Below are 27,320 nucleotides of genomic sequence, written 5' to 3'. Positions count from 1 at the left end.
TTTACAATTTCCCTCAAGTGTATTTATAGGTAATCATATATGTATTAATTTCACATATTCAATTACACCGAGCAAATTTATAGTTAATATTTATAGTTTGATTAAAATAGTCCAAATGTATGCAATTTAATTAAATAACTAAATTAATCAATACATGTATATAAATAATACATGTACAATCTTATTTGTATTTAAGTAATATTTAAGTACATAAATCAAAAATAAATATAAAATAAAATATAAGTGTAAAATTGTTAAATACATAAACTTTTAAATGTATAAAACTTAATTTAATAAAATCATACATTTACAATCTAAATTAAATTTAATATTTGGGTAATTTAATACATAAATTAAAATATAACTGTAAAATTCTTAAATACATAATTTTAAATCTATAAAATTACATTTAACAAATTAAATAATAAATTAAAAATCGAATTTATACTTAATATTTATGTAATAGCTTAATCAAAATGTGTGCAATTTAATACATAAATTAAAGATAAATATAAATTAAAATATAACTGAAAATCTTAAATACATAAACTTTTAAATGTATAAAGTTTAATTTAAAAAATAAATAATACATTTAAAATCTAATATTATATTTAATATTTATGTAATAGTTTAATTAAAATGTATGCAATTTAATACACTTTAAAAATAAATAAATATAAATTAAAATATAATTGTAAATTTCTTAAAATACATAAACTTTGAAATATATAACATTAATTTAATAAATAAAATATCATTTATATTTAATATTTATGTAATAGTTTAATTAAAATGTATGCAATTTAATACATACTTTAAAAATAAAATATATATAAATTAATATATAATTGTATATTATGCAGAATCACAGAAAACATTAAACACTCCCAAAACCCCTTCCAGGGATAAATAGGACCATTTTCAGTTCAACTTACAACCAAAAAAAGGCAATATTTATTTCAGTTTTCCTCTTTTATTGGTGCTGTACTGTTTAAAGCAAAGAGTTACATCTTACATTTGACATGAAAGAGTGTGTACAGGTCTTTTTACAGAACAAAAAAACTGTAAATGTTTATCAACAGTCACAATTGGGAACGTTCATATCTTTGGTGGGGAGAGGGTGACGGAAAGCAAATCTCCATGCGATTGCTAAATGTACAAGTTTAAAGTGATAATTTACAATCTATATTTACACATGATACCGAGAGACCAAGGTAAAACAGATGTACGTTATTAATTACTGGAGAAGACAACAGTGTAGTGATGCAGAACTGGTGAGCTCACATATTGCAAGTTTTAGTGTGTGCAGTTCAATGACAAAGTGACTCTTAAATCAGAGACGACCTCCCCGAAACAAACACTTCATGCTGTACATAGTGATTTAAAATGTCACGATACATTCAATGTCCATGTAGGCGGCGATTAACATTTGATGGATTAAATGTGTTTTTTATTTTATGCGGTTTTAAAATCACAACACAAATACACTGCATGGCGAAAACACCTTAATGCAGCATAATCCTCAAATTGTTAAGACAGAGAAAATAAAAAAGCTATTTGTCTTTTAACAAAGCTGTATAAATTGCAATTTAAGTGGTATTTATTAAAGAATAATACATGTTACTATGATGGCAACTGGCCTCTGGAACTCGAAACAGAAACAATAGCTTATGTCTCACTATCATGACGACGCACTTCAGTTTTTTTTAACTAGTATGTACGACATTTAAACACAAATACATTCACACACACATAAAAGTGAAGCAAACTAAATCCTTCCCACAGCATCTTAACCCAGTCCAATTTAACCAATCAAAACACTACACACTCCATACTAACAATGCAAAAAAAAAAAAGAACAAAAAAAAGAAAAAGAAATATAACAGAGCAAAATATTTTTTCAGTGTTTCAGTTTTTGCTTTTTTTTTTTTTAAAGGCACATTTTAAAAATGTTTTAAATATTTTCAACACAAACACACTGTTCATATACAGCACAATTGGAAAAAAGACTAAAAAGCACTGACTATATAACTCTAATGTGAAAAAATGTGGTCTTCGCACCAAATGGTCCGCTCGTTTTTGAATGTCTTCTGCTTACCTAGCTAAAGAGCCCTCAAACAGTGCAGCAAGCTAGAATAGACTACTATCTTAAGACCTGTCCTTTGTCAGATTAAACACAGCTCACATCAACAACAGGAATATCTATGCATGCACAACCCAAAGGAAGTACATTCTGTCCTCAGAAAAAAAAGAAAAAAAACACTAAAATGGGCATTAAAGGCTGGGACAGGATCACCAGGGCACACATATGATTCCAATAAGAGGTATAATCAAGAGTTCCTTACAAATTCTGATGCCAACCTAATATTGAGCGTGCCAATGTTAATACCGCCATTATCTAAACTATAAAGATTTTTTTGGCATAATATTTCTGACTAAATAACACTTAAAATCCCCTGTGATGGCGCAGGAACTTTGTGTTGCTCTCGGTTTAAGCCCTAATGCAACATTAACTTAAAAATTCGAACTACATTCAGACAAATGATTGCCAGACACAAAATAAAAACACAATATTAGCCATTTAAAAAATGAAGAAACTGAACAGGTCATGAGAGATGTCCAAACAACGCATACAATATTCATTTCTAAGACATTTAAAGGATGAAAACAGGGTTTGACATGCTCTTACTTGGTAAACATTTACTAAAGTGCTACAAATGATTTTGCTGGCTTTATACAGTTTCCTTCTGTGAAACGATAGAATCAAAATAATTTGTTTTCTGCATGGCTTGTAATTTGGTCATTGAATTTCTGATTAATTTCCCCTGTGAGAGAGAATTTGGGTCTCTTATAACATTCACATTGTGCACAGAAATCGCCATTTTGCTGGTTTGCAACATTTATCTAGCGATTAGAACAACTTCTAACTGGACACTTGGATTTCAAGCAACCAGCCTACCAAACCGAAATTACTTCAACTTCAATCCCACAAATCAATCCTAAATGCAGTAATAAATCGCTAATAATCATCTTAAACGTGTTTTTTTACAACGTCTCCGCTAGTTAGCGTGGTGAATGAGCAGAAAACTAAATACAAACTAAGGAAAATGTAAGAAACTGATGTTCTGGGGTGGGTAAACCTTGTCTAAAAAAACTCAGATTGCACAACCCATTGATAACATGGACATTTGAGCCAACAAGTTGCACCAAGAAACATCTTCTTCACTTTAAACTGTGAGAGAATCGTCGTGGAAACGAGTTTCATCTTGACTACAGACACAGGTTTTTTTGGTGTCCATCCGTGTCTGTAATGATGTAAAGTAGCAACATTTGTTTATTTTTCCACCATTATGACATCAGCTGTCAATCAGATTAACTTGGTCCAATCAGAGGGCCATTCCCTCCCCACAGCCCTTCGAGAGGTGCTCAGGGAGGCAACGGTAATCTTGATGGTGTAACAGCAGCGTGCTGGAGAGACTTTACACACAGAGACCCGACTGCAAGGCGGTGAGACGGCGTTCAATGCATTGCTTGCCTGTAGGGAAACATCACACTGGTTATGCAAATGATCTTAGTAAGATATCCTGAATGTTAATACACAAGTCTGTCTGTAGTTTTACTCACACTTGCTAACGCTGAGGATGTCAGTCTGCTCTGTGAGGAGGAGAGACAGACCCTCCATGAGCAGCAAAGCCTTATAGTAGCGCTGAATTGATGCTTCCCCCTGATGAAACATCTCATCCAGAGCAGCCGCCTGCACCTGTAAGACCAGACAACTTCTTAAATACACTCCACAAACAGTGGCTATAAGCTAAAATTCACAAGGCATTAGAAATAGAAAAAGGCTGACAACATAGAACAAATCTAAAAAAGAAACAGTGTTATACAAGGCGACAAATATTTTACAGCTCAGCATTAGAGTTGCACAATTCTGGATAAATTGAGAATCATGGTTTTTGTGTTTCAAACAGAGATCAAGATTCTCCCATGATTTTGAATAGATAACTAAACAAAACAAAACATTTTTTAAATCGGTTTGAATGAATGATTCAATGACTTATTCAAAGACTTCTTGTTTTAATTACTGGATAAATCAGCCTTTTTCTACGAATCTTTCTCAATGGTCACTTGTTGCCACCTACTGGTGTAACGATGTAATACAATCTTTATTTGAAGTTTCTTGCAAAAACAATTATACTGTGTGGTTGAAGAGCCTGTTTATGCGGCTATTCAGGACAGCTGCTCTCTCTGGGTCAGTGGCAGCGCTAGGGCTGTACTCAACCAAAGAAAATCTTGGTCGACTGAAGTCCTGAAGTTTTCGACTAAAAATCTACTAAAATCGACTAAAAATGACGTTAGAAAAAAAACGTTAAATTAATTAGCTGCGCACTGTGCGCAGTACTTGGTAGCCTTGTTGTCCGCCTAAATGAATTATAAATAAACATAAAAAAACTAGTAGGCTATTTGCAGTATTAAATCGTTTTTGACGTAATTATTTTGCACTGAAATGAGTCTGACACTCGAGTCTGTCGGCTCTGACAGCGTTGCATCACGTGCACCTGCGCAATATCATAGCTTATGATTTCCGAAAATAGTACTATGTTGTCAACTAGTGATATCATGACAAGAACTTTTGAGGAATATGTAACATTATTTAGACAATTGTTTCTGTCATATGTATTATAATAACTGACCGACTCTATAATTTCAGCCGCTCTGTGCAGCTCGCACAGAGTGAGGCTGAACCTATTTTTTACAGTCTATGGGCTGAACATAGGAGCTCAGCTTCGCGGCTGAGACACGAATAGATTATTAACTTAAAGCTTTTACTCTTAAACACAAAAGGCACATCCACTTTAATAAAAAAAAATTATATTTATTAAATAAACCAGATCAAGTAATATTCAGCAAACCTTCTAGTAGCCTACTTTCTCCAATCTGTCCGTCTTCTCCGGTGAGTTGGGCTAATCCAAAAGAAGTGAAAACAAGGGGGGTGTTCTGAAGACAGACTGTTACCTGTGAAACAGGGGTGCTCTGAAAACACCCCCATTAGCAATTAGTGCTTTCCACCTGATGAAATGAACGCGGCAAAACTGATGAAATGAACGCGGCAAAACTAATGAAATGAACGCGGCAAAAAATCGACCAATCAGAATTTTGGTCGAGCCAGAACGTATCGACCAAATAATCGACTAATCGACTGGAAGAATACAGCCCTAGGCAGCGCCAACAGGATTTGAATGTTCCGCTATGATCATTCTAATAGCCGAACCATTGTCATTTAGGAATAAGATCGTGCAGGTGTTTGAATTGAGATCGCAATCTTTTAACAATTAAAGGTGCTCTAAGTGATGTCACGCGTTTTTTAGGCCAAAACATTTTTTGTCACATACAGCAAACATCTCCTCACTATCCGCTAGCTGCCTGTCCCCTGAACACACTGTAAAAAAACGCGGTCTCTCTAGACACCACAGGCTCCACAAACGGCAACAAAAACAAACTGGGCTCACCCGCACCACGAAACACAACAAACAGTGCTCCAGCCAATCACCGACAAGAAGTATTTGAGGGGTTTGGTTTGGGGGTTAGTGCGCGTGGACATGAAGGGGGTGTGGAGGAGAGACGAGAGAGAAGCATGAAGAGGGAAGTTTGAATTATGGCCGACACACGACTAAAGAGACGACGTTCCGATGAACAAATTGTAAAGAAGAGGGACAAGGATAAGGAACGCGCAAAGTCCCGAATTTACATCGGAAAAACCCTCGAAATGTGGCGAGAACTCCGCCGGCAGAAGGGCTTCCAATCAGACATTCAGTTGCTCTGTTTTTGCAGAACAGGTAAATCCATTTTTCTTTCTAAATTGACGTTCATGTTCGCCAAACCAACACAAGGATGTAATTAGCTAGAACTATGCAGTCAGCGTTCGTCCTTGTATGGGAGCTAACGTTATAGTTATAACCTCAGGTGGCGAAACGATTTTAAGACAATGTTTCTTTTTTTCTGCATTCTGTTCTGCAATATATAAAAGCATTTATCTAACTTGGTGACATTACACATTGAATGAAGTATCAGTAAAACTTAACTTTGTTTTTAGTGACTACTTTGACTTTCCTTTATGCCGGAAGGGAGGGGAGGAGGGAGGAGACGGGATGAGGAGGAGGGAGGGTCTAGCTAGCCTCCGTTTTGTTTGACAACAATTCGAATGTCAACACTCCCGGCATCACTTAGAGAACCTTTAATCATGCAGCTCTACTGAGCATAATTAGGAAAAAAAGTATTTTCTAGAACCCTGAAGTCACAATTTCAAAATACCCTGATTTTTCAAGGCCACGCTCTTAAAGATAAAGGTTCTTTATTGGTATGGTTCCTTGAAGAACCTTCAACATCCATGGAACCTTTCCATTGCAGAAAAGGTTCTTTATTGAGGAAAAAGGAGCTTTAGATTTAAATGTTCTCCACATTTAGTAAAAATGGTTCTTTTAAGAACATTGTGGGGGGAGCACATGGTTCTTCTATGGCATGGCTGGGAAAACCACCCTTTGGAACCTATCTTACCATCTGTACGGTGTGGCTGAAGAGGAGCCTCTCTGCGGTGATGCTGTTGATGTGGTCCATGAGTTTGTGTTTACGGGAGAAGAATCGCTCCAGCTGAGCGCTCAGAGAGCGACAGGACATCACACTGGACTTATACAGGTCATTTAACCTCCTAACCACTGAAAAACATCAATGTGTAAACACCTTCAGTTCCACTGCATGGACAAGAATAATAATATTATAATTATTAATAATAATATAATTGTAATATCTACTTTGATATTAGAACTACAGTCTCAAGTATTTGACAGTGTATATTTAATGTATCTTAGTCTCATAAAGAATTGCGAATGAGTCAGTCTCCCTACACCAGGGTTTTCCAAACTGGAGGTTTGTAATTAAGTAAATCATAATGATGTAAAATTAAATAAATAAATAAGACACCCTCAAATGACTTGTATACATATTTAAATATTTTGCTATAAACATCAAATGTATTGTTTTACTTAAATTGCACATTGTAAATATATTATATTGTACTTCTATTCATTGACTTATAGTCATCAGTTGTTTTTTTCCCAGTTTTTTTTCATCAATATTGCCTAAATCTCATTAGATTTACATAATGAGGGTGCACGTAAACATAGTCAATACATTTTTAATGCCTACTGAGAAAATGAATAGGAACTATGCTTAAAAAGTGGATGGTCACTGTTGTGCATACTATGATGGTGGTGAGGAGAAAGTGTGTCTAAACTGCTGACCTTGTTTGACGGCGGTAGAGGGGTAGAGTTTTCCCTGCTTGATTCCTTCCATGGCTGTGTTTATTGAAGATGACAGAAGCTCTGCAGTCTTCATGTAAAGCACCAACTGTTCAGCATAACTGACACGACACAAACATACACATTTTTAACACCCCTCTACGCAGAACCAGGATTTCCACATTAAAGGATTTTATACAACATTACACCACACTGGCACACAGTTTGTGAACAGAAGAACTGCCATTCTGCTCTCAAAATGTATAGAACAAATGCAATTGTGATCCATTACTAGAGAGAATCATAGTTGTGAGAGACTAGCCATGGTGTACATCTTCTCACCTCCACTCTCGGCTCAAAGAGCTGATCTGGTCGGCCACCAGGCTTTGTTGCTGGAGCAGGCTGGTGGAAGAGGGGTCGGCCTGGGGAGCCTCATCACCCCGGGCTTCTGCCACATCCACCATACATCGAGCAAAGTCCAGCATGAATCGGAGCCTGTGCAAAGTCTCTGTGTGTTCCTGCTGCAGTGGAGAGAGAAGTGTGGCGTTAGACTCAAACTTAAACTAGTTAGCATGACTATCAAAACAAAAAGCAGTCAATTTTGTGCTTACCTCCATTAGGGTCTCCTCTGGTAGTTCAGGGGCTTCAAAAGTCACAGCTCCTTCTAGGTTGGCTGAGATGGGGTCAGAGAAACCATAGCGGGGACTGGAGGGCCCCTCGTAGCCGTCCATGAGAAGGCCTGTTTGCGGGTAGCGGCTGGTGAGGGACCCTACCGGACTAATGGAGCTTGAAGAGCCTGCTGTGAGACACTCAAGTCAGTGCTACCCTGAAGGATCCATTTTAAATTTAGACAAATCATGAAGAAGTCACACTTAGAGGGAAAAAACGAATTTACCGGAGAACTTCCTTGAGCGAGAACTCTGAGGAGGTGTTCCCCCACTAGGCGGAGAACCCACAGTGAACACTACTCGGGCAGGGCTACCTGAGCCCACCACGATGCCTCCACCACCAGGTGGCGCTGTGAGTAGAAAAACAACAGTGTGTTAAATGAAGACTGCATATAACTCGACATTTAAAATAACATTTAATTACAAGATGAACACCAATTACATACTGATGTTCCCTTTCAAGGACAGAAATCATTTTACAGATTAACGCTACCGTGTTTGGGGTCAAGATTCTTTTAATTCGATTTTATTAGTATGATTTCTGAAGGATCATGTGACACTGAAGACTGGAGTAATGATGCTGAAAATTTAGCTTTACCATCACAGGAAACAATTACATTTAAAATATGTTTTTATTTTTAATATATTTTCAAATGTAATTTATCCCATGTACATATAATGCAAAAAAAGGTAATTTTTTAAAAGGTAATTTACCGGGATAGTTAAATTGGGGTGACCATTGTGAATGTTTCAGTGAGCTCACCTGTGATGTCTATGCCTCTGTCAGAATTGAGATTCTCCATGCTGCTTCTTTCTCCTCGCTGACCCCCAAATGCCGCCATAAGTAGCACATCAGATAGGCGACCAGCACTCTGAGACCTGTCCCGAGAAGTAGAGATGATAAAGAAACAAAATAAGAGGAAAAATAAAGCAGTAACGAATGGTAGAAGGACAGGGGCTTTGTTGTTCAATTACAGCTTGAGTCCAGTTTTCCAACCTAAATGATAGCTCTGTTCCAAAACAAGGAGATCTGCCTAGCCTTTTGAAGAGTGTCTAAGTCATTAAGGGTTTCTTATTTGTTTACAATGCTGCTTATGTAGACAGCGAGGCCGCTTATTAGGATTTGGAATGGAGCTCAAATCTACCCAACTCTTCTTCTCTTACCTCCCAAAGCCTTTTCTCTCCTCAGGCTGGTAGATAGGTGACAAACTAGCCTCTCCCTGAGCTGGTCTGAGGCCCTGGTGGGTAAGAAACGTGACCATGTTTGGGGAACTCGGGGGCTTGGGAAACTCAAATGGAGGCATGGCCTGGAAAAGAAAAAGGACATTTTTACATTATTTGTTTGCATTTATTACATATTACATACATGCACCAAAGTTTGGGGTCAGGAAGATTTTTTGGTTTGTTTGTTTTAAGAAATAAGGACTTTTATTCAGCAAGGATGCACATTTTTTAAAAATCAAAATAACAAATAAAGAGATTTCAATTTAAAATACATGCTGTCCTTTTGAACTTTCTATTTCATCAAAAATGTCTGGGGAAAATGTATCATGGTTTCCACCCAAAAAATATTTTCATTATATTTCAACATTGATAATAATAAGAAATATGTGCACCAAATCAGCATATTAGAATGATTTCTGAAGGATAATGTGACACTGAAGACTGGAGGAGTGATGCTGAAACTTTGCAATCAAAGGAATAAATTACATTTTAAAATATATTTAAACAGAAAACAGTTACTTAAAATGTTAATAATATTTTACAGATATTGCTGTTTTTACTGTATTTTGATCAAATACATGCATCCTTGGTGAGCATAAGTACAGAGCCCCTAAAGGGACATGGTGGTGGAAAAACGCAAAGTTACTCGGGGTAATGAAAACATTTGCAAGAGAACGCAAAAGTATTGACAAATAATTGTTCCTCCATCTCATATTTTTTTCCTTCACCATGTCCCTTTAGGGGCTCTGTACATAAGAGACTTCTTTTGAAACATAAAAAAATAAATATTCGAACCAATCTCACACTTTTGGACAGGAGTGTAAAACTGGGAGCTCATGGCCACACAAACAGAAATAAGGATCTTACTCTGGAAGGAGAACCCAGGATGGTTGGTAGGGGGTTGCGTTGCATAAGTTCACTGAGCCTGGGCGAGGAGTGCAGGGTCCTAAAGGGCATCATGTTTCCCTGAGGAGCTCCCACTGGATCTGAATGCTGCTTCCTGATCTTCTGCCTGCACCCACCAGTCGCCTCCAGCAAACAGGGGGCGCTGTTGAGCCGCGTGCCTAGACCCTGCTGTTGTGGCCGAGCCTTGGTTTCTAAACAGCCGGGAAGAGTGGAAGAGTCGTCATCCAAAAATACAAAAACAGAAAAACGAATGGATAAACTTTTATATTATGGGAAGAGTTGAAAGCAATCGTGTCCAACTTTCTTGACATGCAACATTTACAAAATGGAAACTAACTGGGCTATGAAATACAGATGTTTCTTTAAAAAACAACAAAAGAGTGCAAACAGAGGAAAAATGATTTTACCTCCACCCCGAGAGCCCCTGTGAACCATTTCTGTACTCGCTGGGCAAATTTGGCCTGGCAACTCAGGAATGGTGCCCACTTTTGAGACAAAAGCAGAGCAGAGAGGGAGAGAGAGTGAGCCAGAGGGTTTGTTCAGAAACACAGCTAAATCATCTTTAGCTACAGTGACATAACTAAGGCTTTGGGCCAAAGAAAGTGGCACTCACCCTGTGGAGAGAGCTGGAAGGGTTTCGTGCCTCCTGTGGACAGCCTGCGAGAAGTGAGAGCAGAACCAGGCTGAGGAGGAGAAGGCCCTGTCCTTCCACAGGCCAGAAAGCTCCCGCTACCGCATCGCTGGACCGTGGCAGATCTGTGAAAGAAAGAAAGAAAGAAAGAAAGAAAGAAAGAAAGAAAGAAAGAAAGAAAGAAAGAAAGAAAGAAAGAAAGAAAGAAAGAAGTAATGAATACATGCCTTTAAATTTCATTTGAACTTAGGCTAATTTAAATTAAAACGTAGGAACAAAACCCTTTAAATTTTAGTAAAATGATTTTCAAAGAAATTCATGTATAGCTGCATTGGTCATTCATTGGTCATTTTAACGTTTCATTTTCTGTATGAATTACCCCTAAACATGTTATTATAGGGGTGGGCGATATGGTAAAAATATCATATCACGATTTTTTTCAGGAAAATCACGATTAACGATTTTATTACGATTCTTTTTTATGTTGGTTTTACTATTTTGTGACTGAGCATTATAGCCAAACTAATGTCCATATTTTAAAAACAAAGCCTAGGTAACAAAATATAAAATACGAAAGAAGACAGGGGCGAAGATAAAAATATTTGTCATTATTTTCTTTGTTAAGATCAAAGATACACATTACACACACAACTTAATATACAAATTAAATAAACAGTGCTTTGTTTTCAGCTACAGGTGTATTTAACAGTAGCATTGAAGAAAGTAATTAAATGAACAAATATGAAAATAAAACAAAACATAGACTTCACTGTATAAATTATAAATTGATACTTATTAAAGCTACTATTAAAGTTATCAGTCAAGAGCAGTGAGTGATTTTCTCTTTGCATTTTGTTGTTTTATTAACAATAAAGGGATAGTTCTCCTAAAAATTCAAATTGTCATAATTTACTCTCTCAAGTTGTTTTAAACTCGAATAAGTTTCTTTCTTCTGTTGAAAATAAAAGTTATTTGGAAGAATGTGGGTAACCAAACAGTTGATGTACCCCAGTGACAACCATAGTATATTTTTCTCCTATGGAAGTCAATGGGGACCAGCTACTGTTTGTATAGCCACATTCTTCAAAATATTAATATTAGAAAAATATTAGAAAATATTAGAAGGAAATTAATACAGGCTTGGAACAACATTATAGTGCGTAAATAATGAGATCATTTTTATTTTTGGGTGAACTATCCCTTTAAGGACAAACGGCAGCGTGTTTGTCTCTTTAAGAGCTGCACTCGACGCGTCTTTTATACACGCATTTGACAAGCAGATTTTCTCTCAATTTTCTCAAGTTTGCTTTCACTTTAGACATCACCGACTTTGTTTATGTAAACCTTGTGTGCAGTGGTGTAGTCTAGTTTTTTGTAGTGAGTATACTCTATATAACATGTGTGTGTGTGTGTGTGTGTGTGTGTGTGTGTAGTGGAGCATACACTGAGCGCTCATTCCCAGAGACGCGTAGAACAATTGCAGTCTCTTTTAGCTTTAATATTCATAGACACTAGTCCATATCGAGATTTGATTCATTGTACAGCAGCTACTTTTGATTTATTCATTCAAAAATAGCCTAATTCCGTGACGTTCTGCTTTATATAGCAAGTTCCATTTGTGACTGGATTCCGCAATTCGATCCGTCGCTTCGCAAACACAGACGGGGTGAATTTATGAATGAAAGTGTGAAAGTTCTGACACAAAACGAAGTTGATACGTATCCTCACGCTTTTTTTAAGTGGGTATACGCAAATCCTTGGCCTTTTCTAGTGGGTATACGGCGTATACCTGCGTATCACGTATACACCACTGCTTGTGTGTATTTGACAGTAAAGACTCGAAAGATAACTTAGTCCAGGCACTGGTAGACAGGCTTTTAGTGCATGTGAGCTTCGCATGTACGCGCTGAGAAACGCACACGTTAGAACAGCGCATCAGCACGCGAATTAAATGTTTAACCGACAAGGCATTAAAGCACATGCAAATTATGAACTTTTGTGAACTGTAGTGTCCCGTTCCGCTGCGTTAACATTTGATCTGAATATATGTCGCGTTGTTCAGCATGTTGGGACAGAGGCGCCAGAACAGCAACTGAGAATGCGCGATACTACGATATTTCTTCAAAAGCAGATCGTGGAGACATTTTAATCGTCCACGATCAAAAATCGTCATATCGCACACCCCTATGTTATTATACAAAAAAGTGGAGTATTTCCAGGAAAATACATTTAAATAATTACATGTAATGAATTCATTTCCATTTTATAGACAAACACTTTACAAAATATTAACTTAAAATAATCAGAATATAAAAAATTTCATGAGAATGTAAATTTTTATAAAGTGAAAAAATATGACTGTTGCGCAATATTCAAGTTACAATTTCAAGAGGGAATTTTGCCATTAGTATACACTGATATGATTTCACTCACCGTGGAGAGCCCTCTTGACTTGGGAACTGGAGGTTTTGCTCCATGCGCTGGTAGTTGTGAATCTGTGTGGGGACTGGAATGGGTACAGACTGCCCATAGTTGCCATAGTTACTCCCAGAAAACTCACTATGCCTGCTGAGAATGAGGCAGAAATAAAATGTTAGAGGGAGAGCCAAAGAAATTGAGTGATTGAATAGAGAGAGAGAGAGAAACATGGTAAAACATAAAAGCACTGACACCAGCATATCCTCTAGCTCCCATCGATACAATAAAATCATTTAAAATCTCACAGGACATTTCTGTATAGGAACTACAAATTAGTCAGCAGGAGAGGCTGCAAGAGTTCTATGGCCTACGCCTATTGTGTGTGGCTGTGGGTTTCATGGGCTGCGTTTAATAATGAAGGAGAACAGGACGATCTGTGCCCATCAAAGATGCAATCTTCATGCCAATCTAGGACTCATTACCCTTGTGGCAAAGGCCCCAATCTTCAATGACCCAGAAATCAAACAGTGAAAAGATTAGCCTTAGCTAGGCAGGAGGAAATCAGTCTTGGCTGCAACATGGAGAAATGTGCAAGCTTGAAAATGGCATTTGGTTACTCATGCAACTTGCGTGTAGGGAAGTGTAAAACTATATATTTTCAAAATGTACAGGTGGGTTGTCTAAATCTTAATACTTTCAACACACTGATTAATATAAAATGTTTTTATATAATTCCCCTTTGAACTCATTAACTTACAATCACAATTTTTTGAAGAGTAGCAATATAAATTAATAAATTAGCAAATGCATGAATTATTTTTTTGCAATAATTTGTTATAACTTGTGATATGCTTGAGTTTTTTTTAAACAAAAATCCATGAGGAGACTAGAGAAAAATATTCAGAGGTCTTACTATACTTAATTTAAAGAAAGTGCAATTTGATAATTGTGAGTGAACGTGAACCATTTTGGCTGAGTTTGCTTTTGGTACGAGCAGAGGGAGTTTTTGAGGGAGAAACTGATCTGACAGATTCAGACCGGTTTCCACCAAACCCAGCTCGTTGGTGGACGGAAGTGCCACTGGTGATTCAGATAATCACAGGTGATGATTGATTAATTTTGCTCAAAATCTCTGTCATGAGAAGATTTTGAGTAAAACCATAATCACAGCTAAAACCTGGCCGATTTTGGGTGAAAAAATCGGGTCTGTTGAAGACGTTTGACGGACTAGTAAGACACGTGTCAAGAGAGTTAAATCCAGAAAGGGGATTCAGCCAAACATGGGGTCATCTAACAGTAAACTAGTTAAAGGAAAGTTGATAGATGGAAGTCATAAGAAGATTGAAGGTTAAAAGATGGTTGAAAGATTTAAGGGAATCCTTTGAAGGAAAGATCTATAATAATATTCTCTTTTATTTTTAAAAGTACTGTATTTTATTTTATTTTTCTAAACTGTTTTAATTATTCTTATTTCTTTTTATTATTTTAATTTCTTCTATGTAAAGCACTTTGAATTGCCATTGTGTATGAAATGTGCTATATAAATAAACTTGCCTTGCCTTAACAAATTATACACCAATTATTTCCATTTAAAATAGTAAAAAAAAAAAACATACAAATTACATTTTTAAACTATTTTTCAATTATGTAAGTATTTAAAGCACCGCCACAAAAAAGAAATATGAAAACAAAAAGAAATAAATATTTTGACTAGTTACTAGTTACTCACAAAAAACAAATGCAAAATGTCCAGACATGAAATAATCATTGTGTTTTCTTTTCTTTTTTTAAGCTCTATGTGTTCATCCTGCTGTGTTCATACCCGCTGGGTCCTGGAGAGCTGCTGTAGGAGGGAGAGCGTGGAGGGGTCTTAACTTGACTGCACTGACCTCCAGATGCCAGAAGAGAACTCCTAAAGCAGGACAGAGATGGAGAATGTAAGGAGAAGATTCATTCCAGACGATTACTCTAGGAGATGTAAGCATGGTTAATTAAAATAATTTAACTGAACGTGTCAAACTGAAAATCTTATTATTCTAGCTGTACAACTAAACACTATCATTCAAAGTTGGGAGTCAGTAAGATTTTAAATTAATTAATTAATAAAACAAGCATTAAAACAATAAGAAGGGCAGTAAAGACATTTAAATTATTTCTATTTTAAATAAAATGCTGTTTGAACTTTCTATTAATTAAAGAATTCTGAAAAAAGTATCACAGTGCAGCAAAACTTTTTTTCAACATTGATGATAATAATAAAATATGATTCTTGATCAGCATATTAGAATTATTTCCGAAGGATTATGTTACAAGCAGGATTCAAACCTGCATCAGATGCATGATCATCACAGTTCAATTGAGCTCTTACCCACTATACATCAGACTGTCCTGGATAACCTTTCCTGTCGGCATGTCACAGGTAAGCTCACCTACAAAGACAGACAGAGGGGGGGGGGGGGGGGGGGGGGGGGGAAGATGATAAATACCCAGCATTCCCACTTAACCAAGACAGACACAATTTTCTTGTGAGTGGGGAGAAAGAAAGGAAATCAAAAATCTTGCAGGAGAAGTTTTTGCAAGCTTACTGGGGAAATGAGCTGGAACCATGACAAAATCATCAGTGTCACAGGACGAGTTCTTGCTACTGCTGCCGCCTCCGCCACCTCCCGAGTCCTTCAGCAGATATCCTGGAGAATCCTGGGTAGGGGAGGCTAACGCCTTTGCACGGACCTGCTGGATCTCTGCAAGGGATTGCTACAAAATATATAAGAGGATGAGAACAAATGTTACACCATAAAGATCCTTTGTATCCTGAATTGGTCATAAACATCTCTGCTAACTTTTACATTCTTTTTAAAGTATAAGAGAGATCATAAATGTTACATTCCAGTTTTAGTGTTTCTTTTCTGTTTCTCTCTCTCTCTCTCTCTCTCGGTTAGAGGGCTTAGGAATTAGTCTTAAGGGAATTTTTTGGGGGTTTTTGATTTGGCACCACTCAGGTTCCTTTTCCGTGTGTTATTTGTTTTTTCCCCGTTTCTTTTCTTTATCATATATTTCATATATATTTATATATTTTCACGGATACATACACTACAGTATAAAAGGGGTCGTTTTGAAAAATGTATACTTGAATTGATAATAAAGACCTTTACATTGTTGCAAAAAAAAAAAAAATATATATTTAAAAAACAACAACACTGTTCTTTTGAACTTTCCATTCAAAGAATACTGGAAAAAAAATTCACAAAAATATTAAGTAAAAAAATGACATTGTAAAATAGAAAACAGTTATTTTAAATTGTAATAATATTTCACAATATTACTGTTTTTTTAATAAAATAAATCCAGTCTTTATGAGCATAAGAGACTTCTTTTGAAAAACTTACCCACCACAAACTTTTGAACTGTGAAAAACTTAAAAAACCCAATATATATATATATATATATATATATATATATATATACACACACACACACATATATATATATATATATATATATATATATATATATATATATATATATATATATATATATATATATATATATATGTATGTGTGTGTGTGTGTGTGTGTGTGTGTGCGCGTGTGTGTGTGTGTGCGTGTGTGTGTGAGTGTGTGTGTATATATATATATATATATATATATATATATATATATATATATATGATTCCTAACCACTCATAGACGTTAAATAACGAATGTGACAGTATGATTTCTTTGCTTTTGAAGCACTGACCTCTATACAGCATTCTGACACCATGAGACCCATAAAATGTCACAAAATACAGAGCTGATTAACATGTGGCTCCTATCATGGATTAGTGTTACAAGCCACCATAAAATGTTAAGAAAGTGTGTCTTTGTTCAATGAGGCAGCTGCTTGCTGTGCTTATTTATCTTCATGTCTGTGACAAACTCCTGACACGTCAACACTTAACAGTGCACAGACACGATGACCTGCCATTGATCATTCTAATGAAATACATTTACACACACACACACACTTACAGGAGGAGAGGCCAGGTGTGAAGTAGAAGAACTGCTGCATGAGCTTGCAGAGGCTGAATTTGGAAAGCAAGTCACGGTCACTGGAGTAGCTGTGAAGATACACACAGACACTTAATATCCTGGAAGACAGTTCGGTACTTTCCATAAGTGCAGCACACTACAGAGTCAGATGACTTTAAGCGGTCCACTTCTCAATCGTACCCGACAATTACAATCATATAAATTCGGTTCAAATAAGTTCCTATACAATTAATTAAAAAAAGAATAAATGCAAATCATTGTAATAAAAAAAGTAAATTTAACTCATTTTACTGACCAAAAACAAAATATGTAGTTTTGTCCCATATTTTGCAACCCTGTAACCCAATAAATAAATACATTTGGTATTTCATCATTTGGACCCTTTCTACAGACAAGTAATGATATTATTGCACTTTCTAAATTTTTACAAAAATTGTAATGATGACTGTATTTGTGATTAAACCATGTAAGTAAAAATACTCAACTTTCTTTATTTTATGAATATCTACAAACCAACATTTGATCCCAGTTTTGCTACCCTCTTATTTACCCTGTTACCCATTCTGGTGTTTTAATTACTATAATTCATTATGTCATAATTATTATTAAAAAATAATAATGGATATTGATCATATTTATTTAACTTGATAAATGTGGTCAATTTAATGTTGAAGCTTATTTAATATCTATTGAAAAGAATCAGGGGTTTAAAGCAAAGTTTAGTACCAAGGATCCAAACATGACAGAAAATAAACCAAAAAATAAACAAATATATATTTTTTATATTATAAAATAATCTTTTTTTATAAATAATAATATTAAATTTGACACTAAACATGTTCTGAAGGTTAAGCATCTCCTTTTACTGACTATTTAAAATAGAGTAAAAACATTGTTTGAAATGGCAGTGTAATAACTCACACTTTTTCATAGAGGAGCTTGCCTCCAAGAAGGGGTGTCTGAAGAATTCATCTATAAAAACAGAAATATTTCACAAACACCTCAAAAAGACTGCATGGTGAATAACAGAACCATGGCCAAAGCTAATCTTATAAATAACAAACATCGCCGCATCAAAACTAGTGGACACAGGCACTCGGGACACTTACCGAAGTCCATACGGTCCTTATGGTTCCTTTGCAGGAGGCCAAGCAGAAGTTGTCTGAGATGGCTGGAAGTTTCTCTGGGAATGCTGTAGAGAAAGATGGAAAGAGATGGAATTTTACACAAGGTTTAGCAGAATATGTACACCAAGACTAATCTGAAAAGTGTCGCTGGCCATCAAAGTCAATAAGATATGCACTCACTTTGGGCTAAGACTTTTATTTTTCTCATAAAACAAGCGGAGGTCCTGTGGACTGCTGGCCTGATGGACAGACAATCAAAACAAGCTTACTTAAAGTCATTTTCCAAATCATGGCATGGATGCATCATATCTTACACTTGTAAATGACAACTAAACAGTTAACTCAAAGTGCATCTTCTCACAGAATGTTGAGTACCTGAAATGGAGCCTTTCCAGTCAGGCACTGAAACACAATGGTCCCTATACTCCACAGGTCAGCCTTGGCGTCATAGTTCTGTGACATGATAACCTCAGGTGCCTGGTGAACAGCATTTCAGAGTTATAATCTCAGTGATGCTCATATATGTGCAAAGTCTGAAATGAAGAAAATGTACAATTCATACCATGTACATTGGGGACCCACAGAGTGTGGCGGCCATCATGTTGTTCTGGAGGTACCGTGCAAAGCCAAAGTCAGCTGAAGAGACCAAAATAAGATCTTAGAAACTGTGCTGGTCAAGCAATACACTCTGGGTAATGGCAAACCCAGGTTAGAAAAAAGAACATGCTGTGAAGTGTGGCTTTAGAAATCAGCATATTGTTTTATTTATTTATTTATTTCCATATTCACTGGGCTAAAGCAATTCAATATGCAATAGAGTTTGTAGACTAAGTGAAATCCTCAAGCAAAACACAAACAAACTGTTAAAACAAGGCTGCATCTGCAAACATCGGACCTCCTCAAACATATGGATGTGGTATCTAGAGCTTCTAATGCTGAAAGCTGAGAATGTATAAATAATAAAAACAGGCGTGCACACACACACTCACCTATCTTGATGCAGGTGTTGTTGGAGTGGGACTTTCGACCTGCAGGATGGGACAGCAGGATGTTCTGGGGTTTCAGGTCTCTGTGGATGATCCCTTTGGCCTGAAGGACCCTCATAGCCCCTGCGATCTGCTGCAGGAATACTCGGATGGTGTCTTCACTTAAAGTGCCCTTAGCTGAAAGAGCATCATAGTAAAGAGGAGTTCATTAGGGTTAGGCGATTCCTATTGACAATACAACACATTTGTGAAGATTTTGCTGGTGCTAGAAGCCTAAATCCGAATTCGTAAAGGCACGGAAAATGAGTAACGCATTCTACGGAGCCCCCAAAGGGACATGGTTAGGCTTATATTTATAATTTATAAATAAATAAATAAATAAATAAATAAATGTATATTTTTTTACTCCAGTTTCAAGTCCTTCAGAAATCATTCTAATATGCTGAATTGCTGCTCAAGAAATATTTCTTATTATTATCAATTTTGAAAACAGTTGTGCTGCTTAATATTTTTTTGTGGCAACTGTGAAACCGTTTTCCTGGATTCTTTGATGAATAGAAAGTTCAAAAGAACAGAATTTATTTGAAATATATAAATCTATGGCATCATGATCAGTTTAATAATTTAATGCATTCTTGCTGAATAAAAGTTTTAAATTCTTTTTTTTTTTTAAGTTACTGAGCTCTAAATTGATATTTAAATAGATTGTTAATGAATTTATGCCTTGCATTAAACATTGCAAATCTCATTGACAAAAATACATCACCTTTTAAGACATTTCAGAACAAATAGAAAAAAAAACATATCATCAAAAGACGAAAAAATATTGAGATAATGTTTTGTGTTATATCACCTGGCCCTGACTCCACTGTTTCATACTATATACAGTATAGAGTCCATTCAACAACTTTTTTACATGCAAATTGAATGCAAATGGAATATGCAATCCTTCCACAGTGCAAAGCATATCAACTAAGACAGCACTGGAAATTCAAATGAGTTACTACACACTGCATATATAAGCAATCCAATATGCAGTAGTGATTCACATATTTCTTCTCAACCTCTCTGAACCTCTCTGAACTGAACTGAAATGTCAGATTCCATAAAGAACAAAAATGATTTTGTCTGGAATTTTCAGAGCAACTACTTCCTCTGAAAATATACTCACACCCTGCAGTTAACAGTTACAGCTTCCTCAGACCCGCTTTAAACAAAACATACATACACAAACACACACCCTATACCCTTCTGGCCTAACTTCCTTAGTTCCTCTTTGCATGCTTTTGAAATGAACCGATATAATTTGTTTCATCACGCAAGCAAATAATTTCAGCATTTGAAGCTAGGACTTGCCTCTCTACTCAAAAAAAGCAGATGTTCTTTTGGCAAGTTTGCAATCTTAAAACAAATAATTATGTATTAAAGGGATGGTTCACGCAAAATGGAAAATTCTGTCATTAATTACTCACCCTCATGCCATTCCAAACCCGTCTTTCGTTCTTCTTCGGAACACATATTATGATCTTTTTGTTGAGATCTGAGAGCTTTCTGTCCCTCTGTTGACAGCTACGCAACTACCACTTTGATGTTTGAAAAAGTTCATAAAGACATCGTAAAACTAATCCAAATGAATTGAGTGGTTTAGTCCAAATTGATGAACGAAAGTCTTACGGGTTTGCAACGACATGAGCTGAGTAAATGATGACACAATTTTCATTTTTGGGTGAACCATCCCTTTAAGAATGAACACAATTTTACTAAAGAAGGCTGGTGTGCAGTGAGCAAAAAAATCCAAAAATGAGTTCAAAGCATGATAAATGAAATGTCCCACTTACAGTGCAAGTAGTCAGCCAGGTCTCCCCCATTGCAGTACTGCAGTTAAAGAAAGAACATTGATCTTTTTACTTTGAACAACAGAACCACACAACAATGCTGTATAACAAAACCTGTATCTAAATGGGGCTTAGTTCATTGCATGGGGAGAGATGATTCAGATGCATATTAAAACAAGCCACTCAGAAAAGATGGGCCATTATTTCCCTTTGTCCACTAATGATGGGTATCCCAGTGGCCCCATTGCTTTTCCATGGAGCTTTTCTGAAAGCTGACTCTGTAGCGTGGCCTTTACAGGAAGTTGAATTGCATAGTGATTTAAAAAACTTTACAAATCCTCACTGTGTTCCACAAAACACCATGAATTCAGGTTTATATATCTATGGGTGTTGTGTTATTAACAACTGCAGCTGTCTTCCATTGGCCCCAGGGCATGGCAAATTGCAGGCATTACCAGGTACAAGACAAGACATGGGTGGTGGTGGCGCAATGGATAAGACACATGCCTTTGGTGTGAGAGACCCGGGTTCGAATCCACTGTGAGACACCAATGTGTTCCTGAGCAAGACACTTAACCCCTAGTTGCTCCAGAGGCGTGCGACCTCTGACATATATAGCAATTGTAAGTCGCTTTGTATAAAAGCGTCAGCTAAATGAATAAATGTAAATGTAAATGTAAGACAAGATGTACAACAAAAGACACTGGGAAAACAGGCCCTCTTACCTCCATCACTAGGTACACAGAGCTTGCCGTTTCCTAGAAAGAGATAGGAGTAATGAGATTCAACACTGGGACAGACAGGTGGCCATCAAAGCAAATTAATGAACTTTAAAATATATATATATATATATATATATATATATATATATTCAACATTTGTGCATAACATTGTTTGTATGTCGGCTTTTAGACTTTTAATAGAACATGTTTACAGTGGAACTGGTATTGTGTGTTTTACAAATGCAGTGGCCTAACACTAATCCACATATGGCGTGCCGTGAGCGTGTTTTCTCTGCACTGGGTCATAATAGGCTAATACAGGCCAGGGGGAGGGCAAAGGTCATAAGCTTTGTTAACACTGTGCATTTTCACTGTGCTAACCGTGTGATGGTGTGACAGATTTCTATTCAATGCAGCCATTGACACACACACACACACACACACACACACACACAAACACACACACACACACACACAAACACACACAAACACACACAAACACACACAAACACACACAAACACACACACACACACACACACACACACACACACACACACACACACACACACACACACACACACACACACACACACACACACACACACACACACACACACACACACACACACACACACTTGAAGCTCACTCAGACACACGAAAGTACTGATAGTGCTGATGCTGTGAAATGTGAGTGGTGTTTAGAACGATGCTAGGGTGTTGTGTGATTACCTAAGTGTTACTACGCAGTTGCTCTGGTTTCTGAGTGGATTTAGCTCATGCTGTGTGGTTGCTAGGGTGTTCCGGGGGGTTTCTTACTGGTTAAAGACAAAAGATCCCTTCCCCAAGAATATATCATCCACAGAACAGCACCAGTTATCTGCCGAAGCTTGATACTGTTGAGTATTGAGTTGAGTGGAGGTTAACTAATATAAAAACTCTGGCTGATACCAATAAGCTGATAATTCCCCCAAAATAATCAGTATTAAAATTTGAGATCGAAAGAAAAAAAAAATTAAACAAAACAATACAAAACTAAAATGAATAGCTTTAAATGCTGCAAATGAATAAAAATACAGTATGAATATTAAATAATCATCTTTCTGAGATTTGCCAAAGATTACATACGTGTTATTAAATTGTTACTGCTTTTAAAGATTAACTAAATTGAGCGTTAGATGACAGCAAATGCAATCTGAATGTAACATTTTAGGTGACAATTGTCTTCCATTGTATGGACAAACAAACACTAAGACATTATTTCTCTCTTTTATGTTCCACACAAGAAAGTCAGTCATATAGGTTTTGAAAGAGTAAATGACAGAATTTTCATTTTTGAGTGAACTATCCCTTTATGTATTTGTAAGTATTTGCCTATTATGCACCGATAAAATGTTGTTTTAGATAATGTTTTTAAACCTGGTAATCCTTATTCAGACAACAACAAAGCAGCAATGCCAGTCTATAAGCTTTAGGACACTGATTAACATTTAAACACAGACTAAGACTAGCTATTAAAACAGAACTGTCCTCAGTACATATGAACAGACTAAACTAAACAAATGCATGAAATTTTCTTTAAACCGTGTCAGATAGGCTTCTCCGAAATAGTCAAAGCACTAAATATTAAATTATCCAGACAATTGCCATCAGTCCCACAGGACAGGTTGTTTGTGTTATCAGGTCAGCTTTTACAGCACCATAATCCTGTTATTTCCTGAGTCCATGGCTGAGGCCTCTCGAAAAAATACAGGGTAGCCCATTTAGAATGACCTTATCACTTAGCAACATATGACCTCCCCCATTCTGGTGTCTGCCTGCAACCAATCAGCCAGATCGGCTGATCCGTGACTGGCGTATGCTGCTGACTCAGCGTTCCCCATGTTCTACTTTCTGCCACTGAAGATAGACCTCAGTTGGCTGTGTAGCCAGACTGAAACTAGGCCAAACATCACTGTTTAATGACAACTAGCGCTTGAACGAGCTTAGCGATTCAGCTGGGAAAACCCAACAAGCCCAACATAACTCACAGACTGCTGGGTGCCTAAATGACTGATGTTCATGTGGGTGATAAAGTGAGCTTTGCTTATGAACACAGCATGCCTGTGAGATCTGCTAATGTTGAATTTAACCACAGATGCAGTAGGGACCCTAATTAACTGCTTCTGGAGAGGACATTTGTAATTTAACTAATGTTTGCTTTGTTACTCATCCCGTTTCAAATAGAAACCATTATATTTTGAACGCTGAAGTTGACCTGAAATGCTACTGAACCTGTTAAGATCCTACATCACACATTTAACTGTAGGAAGACAATGGTTATATTTCCCTTTGATATTGAAAACCAAATGGGACTGATGCACTAAAAATAAACCCTAAAACTTAGCTTGTTTGTGTGTTTGTGAGGGAGAGATGACCAAATTAACTCTTGCCAGGTTCGTCGAGCACAAGCAAGCTCATGTTTGTCACGTGTGGCAAAGAGCCAAGCAGGTCACAGACTTTTCCCTCCAGGTCGTGCAAGGAGACCAACTCAAACTTTAATGGAATTCACTTCACAGACAGACAACCTCACAGAAGAAAGTGGTGTGACTTTCCAGGAGATGTGAGAAGAGGTCAGATCAGAGAAGCATGTGGCTGAAATGTGCATGTGGCTCTTAAAAGCAACACCAGAGTGTGAGCCTTCGTTAAAATAACTGACATGAATGGAGACAAAAGCAGCATCAAACCTCAGTGTATACTGTAAATACTAACCACTGAAGTACCACGGTACTACGTAAACCGCATAGATATGGAGATTCTTCAGTCGCTTAGTGACTATCAAGGTAAAATGGTATTTGACACCTTAACAAGTTAGCATAGCAGTTTTTGTTTGTAATTAACTGACATGAATTTTTTATGTCCGATGCAGATAATAATATCTTTAAAACAATTAATTGCAAAAATAAAGGGAAAATACTTAAAATAAAAACAATGAAATAAAAATATAGGTACAATTATTTTTTTTAAAGCTTTATTAAGTATTTTTTTTAAATAAATTATACTTTTGTAAATAATATATATATATATATTTAAAAAAAATTATCAACTAATAAAATGATAAATTATTCTTTATTATCCTATTTTTAAGTCACATGGGGATTATCCAACCAAATACATTACTATGCTTATTAGTTCAAAAGTCAGTAACAAAGACTGCATTAAAGGAGACAATTCAAAGCATTTACAACTGAATAGAGGTAGGCTACAATTTGCATGTTTTTTGTAATCCTAGTGGCTTTAACTTACACATGCCTGACACATTAACCTCATGATGACCCAAGAGCAGAGCAAATAGCAAAAACCCAGGTGTTTGAACAACGTGTCAAGACTTCAATGAAATCATTTCACCAGTCTGGGTAGACATGTTTCACTCACACCATTGCAAGAAAAGCATTCACTGAGTGCCAATAAACTCTAAATGCCAAATCGAGTGAGTAAACATAACTTTATTTCTCTTCCTGGTATATACTGTGTGTGTGTGTGTGTGTGTGTGTGTGTGTGTGTGTGTGTGTTTGTGACTAAGACTTCAATACCCACAATGCCCTGCAGCAGAGCCATTAAAAACAAGTGCACATGTCATGTCAACAGAAGAACATGTGACTGCTTTTAACCAATCAATGCAAAGGAAGTCATAATACACACTCTGGGGTGGTAAAACATAAATTTGAACCCTTTTTAGTCCATAATAACTATTAAAATATTAGTAACTAATACCATTTGGACTACTAAAGTTAACAAAACCACTTTCTCTATACTTAAATCGAAAACTGTTCATCTAAACATCTGCAGTGTAATTCTATGAACAAATCATCCTACCTGGAAGTCGTGCAATGCAACAATGTTCTCATGTTTCAATTCCTAGAGAAAACAAAGAAAAAATAATTGGCACACAAACGCTCGATTTTGGGTTCTGACCAAAACAACCAAAACATACCTTCAATATCTTGATCTCTTTCCCCAGAAGAGTTTGAGATTTGGCCAAATTCTTCTTATTTATGCATTTGACTGCAACTTCCCAATCATGCTTCTGAAAATGTCAATGATATAAGTGGTTAAACAGATTAATCTTGTAGTTTATATTGTGTTAAATATATTGTAACATGTCAGTGCATGTCTACTGTCGGCTTGAGTGCTCAGATGCTTTGTTTCAATCTCTCTGAATAATTGTCATTTATAAAAACGGAAATGCCACATTTAAAGCTTGGATATATATGTAATGGGATATTAAAGCATTCCACATCTCTATATTTTATAATACTGAGAATTTAATCTCTTATTCTCTCCTCCATCTGTTGTGCTCGAGGCCTTTAAGGTGGTATGCCAGTTCTGCAACCAGAGGTAAACAAAAAACTAATTCCTATCAACACACAATGACACCAATGTATGCAAATGGCAATTATTTGGTAAACATTTTAAAATGATATTTTCTCACCTCTCGATTCCTGCCTTTGAATACCACTGCGAAGGCACCGTGTCCTATAAGGTCTTTCCTGCTGAACTCGAATTTCCCGACAGTCTCCATCTCCCACCTGATCCCGAATTTTGCAGCCTGACTATTTAACGTTATGTAAAATAAAGCTGACCCACAAATATCCTCTTTCTGCGTCCCTCTTCTCCTCTGTCTGGACGAGGCAGCTGGAAAGTTGAACCCCACTTCTGCGTGCCATCGGGGGCCTTTCCATACAAATACTCCTCTCTACTTTCATGATATCATGGAGGTGAAGAGGAGATCTACTCCTTAAAAATATGACAGTTCCCCATTTCGGCAAACCGCTTGTCGTAATTGTAAAAATAAATAAAATCAAGCTGCGCTAAAAAAATACCACCTTAAAACGGCAGCGATGTGTTTGTTTATGTACGTTACATCCGATGTTGTCAGCTATGCTAACATCCTTGAGTTCGTGTTCAGGATTACACCAGGCTCGCGATTGTATACAACACGGTTGTCGTTTCACGAAATATCCCTGAGACATCTGAAAAGCTCGAGCAAGATTTGTCTTTTTGATCTCAACAAAGACCTCAATTTAGTCTAGGTCTGCAGCGTTGCGCATGCGCACAACCATTTCACACAGGCTCAATGTTGACGTCAAGGAAGCGCTGTCACAGTGACAAAAATAAACACATCACAAATTGATATCAAGTCACATGAAGTAATGAGTTGAAATAATGTCGAGTTTTGTAATATTTTAATACAAGTTGACTGCAAGAAAGTAGACAATAGACTATTGCAACATAATTCATCAATTTTAATCATTTACAGGTAGGCTATTCATCGAGAAGACAGGTAGTAACAAAGTTAGGCCTATATATATATTTTTTAACTCAAGGAAATAGTTGCAGCTTGGCACAGGTGATTAAAAGAAAGAAAATCAGTAATTCTCGGCTTCTTCAGACAGACCTTCAGATCAAAATACAAGAAGCAACTCATCAAAGTGTGATA

The 27,320-nt window shown here is 36.5% G+C and overlaps 1 protein-coding gene across 4 annotated transcripts; it reads right to left on the bottom strand.

Annotated features, from left to right (window-relative positions):
- Positions 1-953: 953 nt before the first annotated feature.
- Positions 954-26,956, bottom strand: ulk1b (unc-51 like autophagy activating kinase 1). 4 transcript variants are annotated; one of them, XM_082140220.1, is made up of 28 exons: positions 26,313-26,956; positions 25,815-25,907; positions 25,697-25,738; positions 21,847-21,879; positions 21,125-21,161; positions 19,290-19,463; positions 18,863-18,936; positions 18,676-18,777; positions 18,481-18,539; positions 18,283-18,365; positions 18,095-18,145; positions 17,153-17,241; positions 15,728-15,896; positions 15,511-15,571; positions 14,965-15,054; positions 13,158-13,292; positions 10,707-10,849; positions 10,501-10,578; positions 10,055-10,284; positions 9,128-9,270; positions 8,727-8,842; positions 8,191-8,313; positions 7,907-8,094; positions 7,638-7,816; positions 7,299-7,417; positions 6,556-6,713; positions 3,625-3,760; positions 954-3,535 (listed from the first exon to the last, which is right to left on the bottom strand). In XM_082140220.1, the coding sequence occupies exons 1-28, from the start codon at positions 26,400-26,402 to the stop codon at positions 3,480-3,482; spliced, it is 3,051 nt and encodes a 1,016-aa protein (XP_081996346.1). In that variant the 5' UTR covers positions 26,403-26,956; the 3' UTR covers positions 954-3,479. The 4 variants fall into 4 exon arrangements, with proteins under 4 accessions (XP_081996346.1, XP_081996347.1, XP_081996348.1 ...); XM_082140221.1 differs by having other exon boundaries at positions 7,907-8,091; XM_082140222.1 differs by having other exon boundaries at positions 13,158-13,289.
- Positions 26,957-27,320: the final 364 nt, after the last annotated feature.

The sequence above is a fragment of the Leuciscus leuciscus genome, assembly GCF_965113295.1.
Source record: "Leuciscus leuciscus genome assembly, chromosome: 16".
NCBI classification, from domain to species: Eukaryota; Metazoa; Chordata; class Actinopteri; order Cypriniformes; family Leuciscidae; genus Leuciscus; species Leuciscus leuciscus.
The sequence above is the reverse complement of the archived record's forward strand: the minus strand, read 5'-3'. Positions and strand labels throughout refer to the sequence as shown.